The sequence below is a fragment of the Gymnoscopelus braueri genome (assembly GCF_963280865.1).
Source record: "Gymnoscopelus braueri genome assembly, chromosome: 17".
Classification (NCBI taxonomy): domain Eukaryota; kingdom Metazoa; phylum Chordata; class Actinopteri; order Myctophiformes; family Myctophidae; genus Gymnoscopelus; species Gymnoscopelus braueri.
The window spans coordinates 41672205-41687250 of NC_137617.1; the positions used below are offsets into that span (position 1 = coordinate 41672205).

Sequence of the window (15046 nt, forward strand, 5' to 3'; positions counted from 1 at the left end):
TAAGAGACAGTATGGAACCCGACCGCTCATATAAGATGCAATGGAAAAGTGGTCACAACAATCACACGTGTAAAAATGCATTCCATCAAACTTTCAGAGGCAGTTTTCCTCCCAGGGTGGAGGAAGAAGGCTACAGGATGTTTTACTGTGATCGCTCCCTCTTGAAATATATACTCCTTGTTGTGTGTAAACAATAATAATGATTCTCAAAACCCTGCCTCCAGTCGCTGTCATTACAATCTGGGAACCCATCGCCAAATAAAAAAGGAAAAACAGCGCCCTCTGCTGTTTTTTACTCTTTCACTTGGCTCTGGGGGGGGCTCAACGTAGAACCCGTGCGCAAGGAAACCGGGGTTTTGGTCTGCCTTCAGCCTTTCACTTCCGGTGGTGCGACTATGTTTTTAGTGGGAAGCGAGAGCACAGACAATAAATCCCGCCCACTACATTTGATTGGGTAAAGCGTGGCCTGCTTCCTGATCTGAAGGCCACTTATAGGCCAGTGCGTACACGTTATGACGAACCCCCCCGACAGATTCAAGCGGAGAGCAGAATCTGTTCTTGAGAGATTACTGTCATTAAGACGCGAGGGCGTACAGGGGGCGCGCACCCCATGACCACTGCAGCAGATGGCGTCACGCGCCGAGAACGGCCAAGAATAGCACACCTATACGAGCTCACAACGGTCGCATCCGCAGCGCGTTGTGAGCTTGTACATCGGCTATAATCGGGACGAAGTATATACCAGCCAACACACGGGAGGATGTTGAATGAACTGAAACCAGCACTCCCCAAAAAAACTACAGGTTTGGGGATCTGTTGGTAATTGATTACATGAAACCGCAGCACCTGCGTGTGCAGTCTCAATGTTTGTAAACAAATAATTGGTCAATACTCTATACTGACACCTGAACATGCTGATCCACGCATTACGAATAACCCCGGCAACCCCCCCGGGCAAGCTGACTACTTGTATACAATAAAAGAAAAGCCCCCATTTGTTTTCGTGACAGTAGTTAGTTGCGCTTTTTAGTCGGAGAGAATATGGGGAAGATACAGCATATCGTTGCTGTCGGGCAGAAACCTTGTATTTAAACTTTTTATGTTTTTCTTTCATAAATTAACGCCCTACTTCGTCATACTACAGTGACACACAAAAGTAGCAAAAAAGGCCGATCTTCAAGCCTGCAACGTGTCACGATGCGACACTCTGCTATTTTTGAGGAAGAATAAGTCAGTAAAGAGGTTATACGTGTGTCTGTGGGTTTTATAAATACTGAAGCAATGAGCTTGTGACTAAATAATAACTACATTGGATCCATATGTTTTTTCCCCCCCCCCAGTTTTCTGAAAAGTTAACTGTTGTGGCGGACATTATGAGGTTTCCACCCGGCAGCGATGATGTGTGTGTGTCTACTGTCTACCTTCGGGGGGGGGGGGAAATGGTGGAGGACAGTGTGGTGCGTGTGTCTACCTTCGGGGGAGGTAATGGTGGAGGACAGTGGGGTGTGTGTCTACCTTCGGGGGAGGTAATGGTGGAGGACATTGGGGTGTGTGTCTACCTTCGGGGGAGGTGATGGAGGAGGACAGTGGGGTGTGTGTCTACCTTCGGGGGAGGTAATGGTGGAGGACAGTGGGGTGTGTGTGTCTACCTTCAGGGGAGGTAATGGTGGAGGACAGTGGGGTGTGTGTGTCTACCTTCGGGGGAGGTTATGGTGGAGGACAGTGGGGTCCCCGTGCAGGAGGACTGCTCTATGGCTCCAGACGATGACAGGGTCAGGTTCTCACTCTCTGGGGTCACGCCGCACTGTAAAAAAAAAACCGAGACCCAAAGTCAAAACCAGTTGTCATGATACCGATACCTGTCTCGGAAAAGCTGCCGATAATGCCTAAAATGCTGGTATCGGTGAGTATGCCGATCTTCTTCTGGTTCGCCTGGGATCCTACTTTACTGAGGCACTACACGGTTTCTCTGCATTCTATGAACAGTGTGTGTTTACCTTGCTTACTGTAAGTCGCTCTGGATAAGAAGAGCGTACTGCTAAATGCCTGAATTGTACATTTTACCTCCTGCTGCTGGTCCGCAGCACTAGGTTTGCGGCGGCAGGGTTGAACCTCTGACTCGCTACACGTCTTCTCATCCTCCTCTTCAGGGAGCACAGAGGAATTCTGGGAAAGCGACCTGAAATTAGAAAAAAATGTACTGGGATGAGAAAAAAACTATAGATACAGAAGACAACTGAGAGTAGAGAGTTTGGAGAGTAGTGCCGCTCATTTGATGCTACTGGCTGCGTGTGACCACAAGCATGTTTTTTTTTTCTTCAGCTAAGCTATTTGTACTAATAATAACACGGATGAGACTCACATTCAAGCACAGCAACGGTTGATCGGTGCGAACGGGTTTCAATAAACGCTCTGTGTGAGCAAAATAGACCAAAGCACTCCTCTGCTCATAAAGCTCTCGGTGCTGCCATTCTGTCTGGTGTTTGTACTATAGCCCCAAAGCTAGGCCCACCCACCGTCTGGCTGGGTTATGGGACCACAACCGCGACTACAGATCCTATAGCCTGTGGGGACCACAACCCTGACGACAGGGCCAATAGGCTGTGGCAGAAAATACAAATAAACAAACAAGTGAAAAATGTGAAAGTGAAAAATGGTCTTCGTCACTCTCTTCATATGCCATGTGGCCAATGGCCAGCGGCCGTGTGCACGTTCAGATTGATCGGTTAAACCACTGAGGAGAACCATTGATGTAGACAGCCAGCCAGCCAGACAGACAGACAGACAGACAGCCAGACAGAGGTTGAGAGGTCTCCTCATTTTATAGTATAGTGATGAGCTTCATCAAAGCTGTGTGTAGGTTATCTGACAACAGTAAGCGTTTTTCACTCTACTCATATCAGGAATATTTGAATATCTGAGAATCCGACCTGTTGTCCTACTTTGTGGCGCACAAAACAGTTACCTCTTGCTGCCACTTGGGGCCGCCAACACACAGAGTATGAATGGTCTCCAGTGCAGATTCAACTACTTAAGGGGTCAGGGGTCTTCAACGTTTTTCAGGCCAAAGACCCCTTCGCTGAGAGAGAGATGAAGCAGGGACCCCCCCACTACATATTGTATAAAATTGTGTTGCAGATTAAACTTTTTAATGATTTCATAGATAGCTGCATAGACTTGTCTTACAGCACTATCCGTGTGTTGTGTTGTGTTGGATTAATGTTGTGTATTTTCAAACAGTTAACCACTTAAAACCTCAATATACTTAAAACTTGTACTTGGTCTGTTCTTTTCCCCCCCTAAAGTTTAGGGGGGAAAAAGAACAGACCCAAACCTCTTTGCCGGAAATAGCCGATTTGGTAGTAGTAACTCTGAGGATCCCCTAGGGGTCCCGGACCCCTTGTTGAAGACCTCTGCTCTATATTATACTTTGTCATACAATGCTGTTGCTTAAATATAGCCCAAAAAAATGCAGATTTACAAGCTCGTACAAGCTTGTAGATCACTGAACTGTTTACTGTACATATTTTTCTGTTAATATGATGTTTTGCATAGTATTGTATATTTGTCTGTCATGAAATGTTTCGATGAATTGAGTACAAAGGACCCCAAAGGAAACAAGCCATAGGCTTTCTTGGGTTTAAAATCCTCTTAGCAGACCTTGTATTGAACCGTACTTTCCTGTGCTCTTCTGCCAAAGTTTATTCATAATGTACTCACCCACTGCCAGGGTTTTTAATCATTTTTTTTTGTTGAAAAAAATAGAATTATTTGTCCGTTTATTTTTTAACATTGAAGTGAATGGATTTTTTTTTCCTTTTTATTAATTACTAAAAAAATACTAAAAAAATTTAGAAACCTTTTAGAAATTCAAAAATAAAATTAAAACTTTGTTTTTAAAGGGGAGAATTCTCCCCTTTGGCGGTAAACACCATTGACTGAAAAGGGGAGAATTCTCCCCTTTGGCGGTGAGTGTGTTAATACAGTATTCAATCAATCAATCAAACAAAGTTTTATTTTCTTTAATATTTTTTAACTTACTTGGATCCACTCTTCTTGAGTTTGAGTCCCTGGCTGGAGTTGTTGGAGTGGTCCAGCGGGGACATGGAGCGCGCCGGGGCCGGGTGGGTCTCGCCGCTGTAGGGGGGCAGGGCTCCCGTGTTGTGACTGGGACCCGAGTTGAGCGCGGGCGGGTTCACCAGGGACGCGCTCAGGGGTCCGTTCAACGCCTCCAGCAGAGACACCGCCTCGTAGCCCGGGGGGATGTGCTCCGACGCCTTTTTGACACCAAGACATGAGAGAAAGTCTGTTTTAAAGTAATACTAGGTAACGTTTTCAACAAAACTAAAGTTAAATTGTATATCTTTTGTGAGTGGCAAAAGTTTCACAACACCCACTCCATGAATTTCACCCCCGGAAGCCTTTTATTTATATATTTTCTATTGAACGGTGTAGGGGGGGACTTTCCCCGGGAAAATGACGTCATCTGGCCGGAAAACGGAGGCGGAAATGCACTGGTTTCCTGTTTGGCCAGGAACTACCGCAACGGTTTCCTGTTTGGCCAGGAACTACCGCGCTAATAACAAAAAGGAACCTCACGCTGATTTTAAGAGAATGTAGGATTGGAAGATCGAAAAAGAACAGAAAAAGAAAGCACAGCTCATGGTAACTAATGCTCCACTGGCTAAGAGAAACGATCCGCAGATAGTATAAAACAATTAAAAGAACGCTTTTTGAAACGCTTCCGGCTTCCGGTGAATTCTGGGTAATCGAGGACTACGGAAATTGTATGCAGTGACGGTAGTGACCAGCAGAGGTTGCTAAAAATCGTTATTTGTGAATCTGCATTGTACAACTTTAAGTGCATGGGTCTTCAATAGTGGGTCTGGGACCCCTAAGGGCGTCCATTGTAACATTCCTGAAAAGTTATGTTTTTTGGACATAGCAAACACGGTTCCCACCCGACAGTGGCGATTTAACCCATAAAAAAATGGGAAAGCATCTTGTGTCATTTTAGATTTTAGCTATATATATATATAGCAAATTGGTTGGCTATTCAAAAATAGCAGATCTACAAGCTCATAGCGCGTCTCTTCTTTTAATATATATACATATTTTTTAACTCAAATCTTCAGGGGGTGCCTGGAAAGACATATTTTGAGTTGGGGGTTGGCGGGCCAAATACATCCTTGACATGAAAAAGTGCGAGCAACACTGATATTGTAGCAACATACGTTTTTTTTCAGAAAACTGTTAGGATTTAGAAGACATTTGTAGAATCAGCCTCAGGTCTTCATGGGTTAAACAGAGTTTTGTGTGTCTGTGCGGTGGTCCGTACCGAGTGTTCCTCTGAGTCGGAGGTCTGTGAGGTGATGACAGGGTTGAAGGTGGAAGGGGACAGAGGGCTCAGTTTCTTCCTCATGGCTCGGATCTGCAGCAGAGCTCTGAACGCTGTCGGAACGCAAGGACATGAACAAAGAGAAAGGGAAAGAGGTAAAAAAAAAAGAGGACATGATACGTTAGTGCATTGGTTCTCAAAGTGGGGTCCGGGGACCCCCAAGCGTCCTTGGGACGAGGACACCAGGGGGTCCCCAGCAAAATAAGTTAATATATCATCACAATCATTTTAACCACTTTATCCATATTTTATACTTAGGCTATTACAAAATCTTGAAAATGTGTGCAAATCTTTGGATATATATATATATATATATATTAATTTTTTTTCCCCCCGTTTAATTTTTTGCTTCTTTGCTTCTAGAAGTCCCTGGCACAAAATATTTTTCAGATGGGGGTCCGCAGCAAAATACATATAATTGTGGGGGTCCTTGACATGGAAAGGTTTGAGAACCACTGCGTTAGTACATCAACAACCAAACATTTGAGACATTTGACATACGCAGACACTTTAGTGGGACTTAGAAATTTCCACGGGCGCTGATGGCCTCAACATATACAGTAGGCTCTAGTGATGAGCGGGCCGACCCGTAACCCGCGGGTCAACCCGCAGCGCGGGTGGGTCGAGTCAGGATTTCAGAGGAAATTATGCGGGCTGCCGGTGAGCGGGTCAGCCGCTCTCACACGCAAAAAAAATGAAAAATCACATGCTCTTGTTTTGTCTTTATTTCTAATAAGAATAAGAATAATAACAATAAAACAGTTTGAATACACTTGGGGTGTATACTTGAAGATTATTTTCCTTCATGATTTTACCGATTTTTTTTTTTACCGCGGGTTGCGGGGCGGGTTGAGCCATAGATTTATATATGGGTTCGCGGGGCGGGTTGAGGCGGGTTTGGTTCCGTGGCGGGGCGGGGCGGGGCGGGTCATGAAAAAACCCGACCCGCACATCACTAGTAGGCTCTAATGCAGCCCGACAGCAAGTTGCAAGTTCAATTCCCGAGCCCGTCGACCTTTGCTGCGTGTCGCTCCCCGTCTCTCTCTCCCTGTTTCCTGTAACTCTTCACTAAATGTTTTTGATATGGCCACATAGAAAGAATTTCAGAATTTCAATGTTAAAACTATTATTTTCTTCTTTGTGGGCCTATGCAGAGTTAGATTTGAGAGGAGAAAAATCTATTCTAACTAACAACTAACAAAAATAGCAGATCCTACAAGCTCAGAGCGTGTAGCATTGTGACGCGTTGAGAGCTGGTAGATTTGCCATTTGTGCTATTGTTGAATAAATAAATAAAAAGCCCCAAAATAGGGACGCCAGTGTTGCTGTGGTTATAAATATGTAGATACACTGCGGCGCAATGGAGCCGACAACACTGCAGAGCTCAAGACCCTGATGCTAGACAGGAGGGTGTGGAGGGCAGTGATTCAGGAGTCCCGAGTGGGTGTTGGCTAGTCTGCACTCTGGCATCACATGTATTTATGCATGTATTTAGTTCAGTCAGACCACAAGCAGGGATAAAACATATCCCCACTGGCCATAAAAATAAATGACTGGGAGGGGGCGATATCAAAAGCAGAGGAATAGATTTTCAGCCCATCCCTGTCTGCATACTATGCTGTTTCTGTGTTATTCCAACTGGCTCATCTCCCAACCACTACACCACTTACTTACTTACACCACTAGATGGCGCAAAGATTCATCTACTGGTATACTCACAGACAGTCACATCCCTTCTTTATAGCACATTGTGCACTTGGTGACTGAAACCTCAAATAATTGATAGAACATATTTTGCAATGGATTCTGTTACTATTGGGCATGCTAAAAAAATAATAATCATAGTGTGGAAAGGCATCATTTTCAAGATGATGTCTGCGATGGCTGCTGGGAGCTTAAAATGGCCATATCTCATTCATTACTCAAGGAATGTGACTGAATCAGTCAAATTACCATCAGTTAATTATTTATAGCCAAATTCAAAATGGTACCAAGGTGATGTCCCTAGTTGGGAGGGAATATCTCAAAAATCCTAAAGATTGTGGACCGATCTACAAATACAAATTTGACAGAGCAACAATCGCTTGTAGTTGAGTAATATTTGACCAGGAGTATTGAGTACTTTGTCCACTTATTAAGACTCTTTTATTATTATTTTAAATAAGCCTTCAGAAGACTATGAAATTAATTTACAAAAAGGAAGCGTGCTTGCATGTGGGCCTGGGGCTATCTACTTTGTAACCCAATTAATTTGTTTGACTTGCTCTGCAGTTTGCTCTGCAGTTCGTTATTATCATTTAAAAATAATGGACAAGACAATCAGCCCGAGGCTTCCTTTTCAACTGTCAAAGGAATTGCAATCAAATCACATGCTGACAAAGGCTTATGGAGGGTTGGATTTGCTGGGGTGGGGGGTTTCCACACTTCTGGTTTTGATCAGTGTTGGCAGGTCTGCTTATTATAAGTGACTTTGGGCTTGTTCTTCAGTAAAGTTGCTTGTAAATATTGGTAGATGAAGGTTGTGTTTTTTTCGGGGCTTGTTTTTAAAGTGTAGTTGCTTATTTTGGGCTTGCTTTCAAAATGTTATTTAAACCAGTGGTTCTCAATCATTTTCATGTCAAGGACCCACAAATTAATATGTACTTGTCGACAGACCCCCAAGTATTTTGTGACACCTGTACCAGGATTTGTAAAAATCTGATTCCATGTGACTTTTTTCTGTTCAGACTGATTCCAATCTGGATGTGACGAAAATCTGATTTAGGGTGGATTTAGGCTCGATTTCTACCCGTTTATATAATGTTTTTCCATACTAGTGTATATTTGTCTGTCATTAAATGTTTCAATGAATTGAGTACAAAGGACCCCAATGGAAACAAGCCATAGTGCTTTCTTGGGTTTAAAATTATCTTAACAGACCTTGTATTGAACTTTACTTCCCTGTGCTTGTCTTTGCAAACTGTTAATAAAGTATTCAATCAAGCTGGCAGCATGAGATCTGTTTCATGCCGGGTCCTACCGAGTCGATTATTTGCATTATTCACACACACCGGTTATTGTCTGGATTAACTTCCAGGTTTCAGTGCATGTGTGAAAGCCACTATGGTGTCAATGGCAGCACCACTAAGCTGTACATACCTTGGTTTCTTCCTCCCAGAAACCTGCCTATTCACTTGATAATGTTTTTTACAGTCACTGAGGGAGTAGGAGAGGAGTTTTGCATGAGAATAGTCTAGCAATCAAAACTCAACAGTGGAGACAATGTGCTTTCATTCGACACTTCTCTCTATTCAAAGACATCAGTGATTTGACTCTCAAATCAAGCAGCTTGCTACCTGTATCGTGTATCTCTACGCTGACCAGGTGTCCCAAGTCCTGACAAAATATCTCTGAAACCCTAAAATGTCCCATTTTTCTAAATTCACTACCAAATTGAGTCCCAGTTTTCACCACAATTAAGATAATAATATAGGCCTACTTGTTTTGAGTGCTTACATAGATGTTTATCATGTTATGTTCTGTTGAAAGGTGCAGTTAAAATACTTCTCCTCTATCCTGATAAAAACAACAGAAATAACGAAATAAAAAATAAAAGTATTTTTTTTTGAAGAGTAGCGAAAATAGCAGGTCTACAAGCTACTACAAGTTATTGATATTATTGCGCTCACTCCTCTCAGCTAACCTGTGACAAAGGAAGGAATTCTTACAATAATGACAATTCTCCTTTGGGGGAGAAAAGCCAGCATTTTAGCTCACAAGTATGAATGGTTTTTAAGACCTGAGGTATGTAGAGGTTCACAAAAATAATTAAACTTATGATACAACGCAACAACTAAAATCTGGTCACAACCACAATTTGACACTAAACTCTTCAGTTTGCAGTGCTATTCGTATTTATACAGCAAACAACATGTCATGCATAAGCTTGCCAATATTACATTATGAACATGCATATTTCAACTTCAACTGATGTTAGTGTGCGTGTCAGTTGCTTGTTGCTATGGCTGCTTACTCATGTGGAATAATCACCATCTGTTTGAACATTTGGCATATTAATTATAGGGCTGTGAATCGTCTGCTATCTCACGAATCGATTCGATTCCGATTCTTGGGGTCACGATTCCGATTTTTATCGATTTTTTCAAAACAAACAATTCTCGATTCAAACGATTTTCGATTCAAAACGATTCTCGATTCAAAACGATTCTTGATTCAAAACATAGGATATCAGGATCTACTCCAATCTGCTGGCATGAGAACAGAGTACATGTATGTAGCTTTTATAATTGTAAAGGTTTTATCAACTGATAATAATGTAAACACACAAAGGTAAATCCAAGATCAATTTTTTTTTTTTTTTTTTATCGATTTTTTTAAAATGAGAATCGATTCTGAATCGTCCAACAGTAGAATCGCGATTCGTATTCGAATCGATTTTTTCCGACACCCCTAATTAATTACAGTGGAATAGTCTGTCTGTTTGTTTTATTTAGGTTTTTTCTCATTTAATGGTTTCAGATACACTGAAAGAGAGAGGAAAGACAGGAGAGAGAGGGGGGTGGCATGGAGTAAAGCGCCTCGGGTCAAATTCTATGCAGGTTCAGCTGTGAGGACTATATCCCTATTTATATCTGTGGTTCTCAAACATTTTCATGTCAAGTATACCCCCATAATGATACATATTAGGGCCGCGGACCCCCATTGGCACGCTCGCCCCGGGTCAAATCCGGCGACCGCAGAACGGTGTAATGGATAAATTAGAATGCCAACCTGTTCTTCTATCATTTCTGTACTATCTAACTTTATCTGAACTAAGAAGGTTTAAACTCACAGCAGGGGTCTTTAGTCAACCACTCTACACATGAATGTGCTAAATGTAACTCACCTACAGCTGTAAATGGAACAGCTGATCTGAATCCTTCATGCTACTCTCACTGTGTCAGCTATGTGTATTTGTGTAGCTATGGTTGTGTCTATCTTATCTTTAGTCCATACCTTATAAGACCATTTAGAAAAGCCTCTTTGGTACAATGTGGAGTATAAAGAACTGTGGTAGAGGAGGTTTGGGAGGCTTGTGCCCCGAATGGGCTGTTGGTCAGGCCAGGAGGCCTGGCTCTACCGATCTGTGTATGCTGTTGCGCTCTGCTGACATCTTCCTAATAAATGATCTGAAACTTCACCTGAATGGAATATTATTATTAATATTGCTATAACAACGGTCGCCACCAGGTATTCCTAAACGTAACCTCAGTAAAACTATGCCTATAAACCTAACCTTATTCCTTAACTTAACCTCAGTAAAACTATGCCTATAAACCTAACCTTATTCCTTAACTTAAGCTCAGTAAAACTATGTCTATAAACCTAACCTAATTCCTAAACTTAACCTCAGTAAAACTATGCCTATAAACCTAACGTTATTCCTTAACTCAACCTCAGTAAAACTATGCCTATAATAAACTTAACCTAATTCCTAAACTTAACCTCAGTAAAACTATGTCTAAAACCTAACCTTATTCCTAAACCTAACCTCAGTAAAACTATGCCTAAACCTAACCTTATTCCTAACCTAACCTCAGTAAAAACTATGCCTAAACCTAACCTTATTCCTAACCTTAACCTCAGTAAAACTACACCTATAAACCTAACCTTATTCCTAAAAACTATGCCTGAACCTAACCTTATTCCTAACCTTAACCCCAGTAAAACGAATACGGTCCCAGCAGGACGGTATTTTAATGACGTCACAAGCACGCACACGCACACCGCGCGCATTTTATTTTACCTTAAAAGTAGGAAACATGTTTGTATAGGAAATGTTTAGCTTAGTTTGAGTCTTTTTAAACTAATACAAATTCAAGGAATGCCATGAATCATAGAGCTGAAATTAAAAGTTTGCTTTCTCTTCTTCGACGGTGGCTGAGGCACTGTTGTGTGCAGATAGGATACTGGCAGCAGTCGGCTAATGAAGCCAAGATGCTGTGCTGCATTCTCACACTCACTTGAAAACCTGTTATGCAAAGTGTCCATTTGGGTACTTTGGCTCGTGAATCTCCGGTTAAACCTGACAGCCCCTTCAGTACTCACGCAGTCTGCAGATGGGGCAGCAGTTGGCCTGGTAACGCAGAGTGTCTGCACAGGCGTTGCACAGACACAGGTGTCTGCAGGGCAGGATGAGGGTGTCCCGCACGTCAGACAGACAGACCACACACTCCGCGCTGTTGTCGCTGATCTCGTCGTCCGCCACCTGGCACACACACACACAAACACAACAATTAACCACTTAAACCCTATATGGTTGACCATCAGGGCTCTCTGTACTAGTGTCTTTTCTGTTTTCTGTTATTGTGGGGAAAGATTCTGCCGAAAATAGCGTGGTAGTGCGAGGGTTACCGTGTCTGACTGTGTACTAAGTGTGTCTGTGTGTGTGTGTGTGTGTGTGTGTGTGTGTGTGTGTGTGTGTGTGTGTGTGTGTGTGTGTGTGTGTGTGTGTGTGTGTGTGTCTATTTTTTACCTTTGATTCTTGGCTGTTGTATTTGTTCTCAATGCCGTAGATCTCCTGCAGTAGGTAACTCACTCCATCCACCTGGGAAAACACACACAAGAGATGGAGAGAATAAGACTATGTTTACACTGGCAGCAAAATCATACATATGAGAAAAGAGGGGGGGAAAAGGAGGAAACGACGACCCCAATTTCCGATCCAATGCTTGTTCTTATCTCAGCTGGATTATGGTGAGATTGTGTATAGGTTTGCTTGCCCCACAGTATTGGCCAAATTGGATCCCCAGCTCTATCATGCTGCTCTGAGATTTATCTCCAATTCTGCTTTCAGGAGCCACCATTGCAATTGTGTATGCCCTAGCTGGGTGGTCTTCTTCAGCTTCACGTCGACTGCAGCATTGGTTACATGTTCATTTATAAAGCTATCCTCTGTAAACCAAGTTTATCTTGATCAATAATTCACACAACCTCAGATCCAATGCCTGGCTGCGCCACCCTGTGCCCTCTGTGGGCACTGAGGCTGGCAAACGAAGCCTTTGATATTTCCGACCGTGGGCTTGGAGCAACCTTCAATCCAGACTCAAAATGCTGGATTTGTAAAGTCGATGCTTACCAATTGCTGCACCTGCATGCCGATGTTTAGCTCATAGAGTGGTTTTATTTGCGTTTTCAGGGTTGTATAGTATTTATATGATTGTATTGTACTTACTCGGTTTTGTACAGTTAATGTTTTTATTCAGATTTTAAGCTTAGGTATTTCCATTTGATTTGTATCTGGTAGTCAGTGTGTATGTCTGTTCAGTCTTGCATACAAATGTTACGCAGTGCATACTTGTAAAGTAAGTATTTTTTTACTGGGTAAACAGACAGACAATACACCTCTCACTCCATCCTGCTGCATGTATAATTGCGGAGGCCGACACCTGCAGGCGCCTGGTCTTTTGTGAGTTCCAATGTGTATTCAGATGTGTGTGATGGGTGTCTGGCTGCCTGTTGCATGTTGAATGATCTCGTAACTAAAGCACTTCCGCAGGGAGGGGGTGGAGGGGCTACTTTCAAGGCCTAGCATATAAATTTGATGTGATTCATTCAGGTCAGGTATTGTAACCTGGAGACTCGCAATGGATACGTTTGTTGTCAGAAGCGGTCCTGCGCTCGTTCCGAACGCTGGCAAAAGAAAGGCAGAATCTAGTAGTAGCCACTCCAGCACAACTAAAATGAAAAGGAGCAAAAGAACTTATGAGCCTAAATTCCTTGCGTATGGATTTACGTGGACCGGCCACGAAGATGACCCCAAACCGAAGTGTGTTCTGTGTCATGCAATCCTTGCTAACGAGAGCTTTAAGCCAAATAAATTACAGCGGCACTTGGAAACTAAACATGGTGAATTTAAAACGCAACCACTTGATTTCTTTCGGGACTATTTGGGAACACAGAAAACTGTCCTCAAAACTGCAACAACAGTAAACGAAAAAGGACTACAGGCTTGTACCAAGGATGTAATATCTGTTGTTTTTGGACAAAGTTCTGCAGATCAGCAGCTCCGTACAAAACTGCTGTCAGATGACAATGTCTCAAGACGAATAGACTGCATGGCTGACAATGTTAAGAGCCAAGTAGTAGAGAAACTTAAGCAGAGCCCGTTTTTTGCTATTAAACTTGACGAGACGACGGCCATCTCCTCTGATGCTCAGCTACTAACATATGTGAGATATGAGCATGACGGACAACTTCAGGAGGACTTTCTGTTTCGTCAGGCGTTACCTGATCGTGCAACCGGGGAGGAACTATTTATAAAACTGGATTTGTTTATGGCTGATAATGGTCTGGACTGGCAGCGCTGTGTAGGGATCTGCAGTGACGGTGCCCGTGCAATGACAGGAAAGAACAGTGGGTTGGTTGCTGGGGTTCAGTCTGTTGCCCCACACGCAGTTTGGACTCACAACATCATTCACCGACAAGCCCTAATGGTGAACAAAATGTCACCCAGTCTTAAACAGGTGCTTGATGATGCAGTCTGTATTGTCAATGCAGTGAAAACTAGCACAACCACTTCCCGCATATGTGCTTATCTCAAGGCAGGGTATTATATCGCCTTTTTGTATTCAGAGAAGAAGTGCGCAGTTTCCTCGCAGACAGAAACAACCCATTGGCACACAGATGTACCGATAATGAATGGCTGGCGCAGCTGGTATATCTAGCCGATATCTTTGACCGCCTCAATACGTTGAATCTGGGACTACAAGGTCGGGACAACAGACGTGTTCGGACTCACAGATAAAATGGAGAGCTGGATTAAGAAACTCCGCTTGTGGCACTCCAGGATAATCAGCGGAGATTTTGGGGCATTTACCCTGCTTGAGGAACGGTACTTTGCAATTTAGGAACTATTTCCCCGAAAGAGAGAGCACGGACAACAATTGGATCCGCAATCCTTTTGTTACGCACGACGCACCAAGCCTCCCACTGTCTGAGCAGGAGGCGCTCATTGATCTTTCATGTGACGGGCTGTTGGAAGTCAAGTTCACTGGACAGTCCCTCGCAAAGTTCTGGATATCAGTCCGGAACCAGTACCCAGAGTTGAGTAATGCTGTGCTGACAAAGCTTGTCCCCTTCGCGTCGACGTACCTTTGTGAAGCCGGATTTTCGGCACTGACTTTTTGTTTTTGTTGATAATATTGCATTTCCTTGATAAGATAGTGCTATAATTTCATTTTCTAATAAATATTCCAATTCAAGGTCAACAATCTCTGCTTTTATTTTGATGTTCTTTATTTCCACGTTGAAATTGCGTGTAAATAAAGTGTGGGGCCGCCAAAATATTTCCCAGATAAAATGGGGTCGTTTGAGAACGTGACAGGTGTAATTATAGTTACCACTTGTTTTTGCTTCAGAGGTTTCACACAGTAGCTCCCGTCCATATGCTGTCAAAAACAACACACGCACACACACACACACACACACACACACACACACACACACACGTTAGTATTTTAAATGATTTCAGTCAATTGACAAATTCCCAGTACATTTACACATTTGCAGTTGCTTATTGAAGTTAGCGTGTTCCGTACCTTCTCAAATGTAGCCAGCAGCACATGAGAGTGTCCCATATGGTCTGAGGAGAGAGAGAGGTCAAGGTAA

At 42.9% G+C, this 15046-nt stretch overlaps 1 protein-coding gene across 5 annotated transcripts in view; it reads right to left on the bottom strand.

Annotated features, from left to right (window-relative positions):
* The window catches only part of rnf157 (ring finger protein 157), a 45806-nt gene that overhangs the window by 17096 nt on the left and 13664 nt on the right, over positions 1–15046 (bottom strand). For all 5 annotated transcript variants that reach the window (XM_080455356.1, XM_080455357.1, XM_080455355.1 and 2 more), the window contains exons 7-14: positions 14977–15020; positions 14779–14826; positions 11913–11984; positions 11486–11645; positions 5339–5451; positions 4042–4277; positions 2065–2179; positions 1696–1804 (exon numbers count right to left, since the gene is read on the bottom strand). In XM_080455356.1, coding sequence (XP_080311482.1) covers positions 1696–1804; positions 2065–2179; positions 4042–4277; positions 5339–5451; positions 11486–11645; positions 11913–11984; positions 14779–14826; positions 14977–15020 — 897 coding nt within the window. The remainder of the gene's footprint in view (positions 1–1695; positions 1805–2064; positions 2180–4041; positions 4278–5338; positions 5452–11485; positions 11646–11912; positions 11985–14778; positions 14827–14976; positions 15021–15046) is intronic.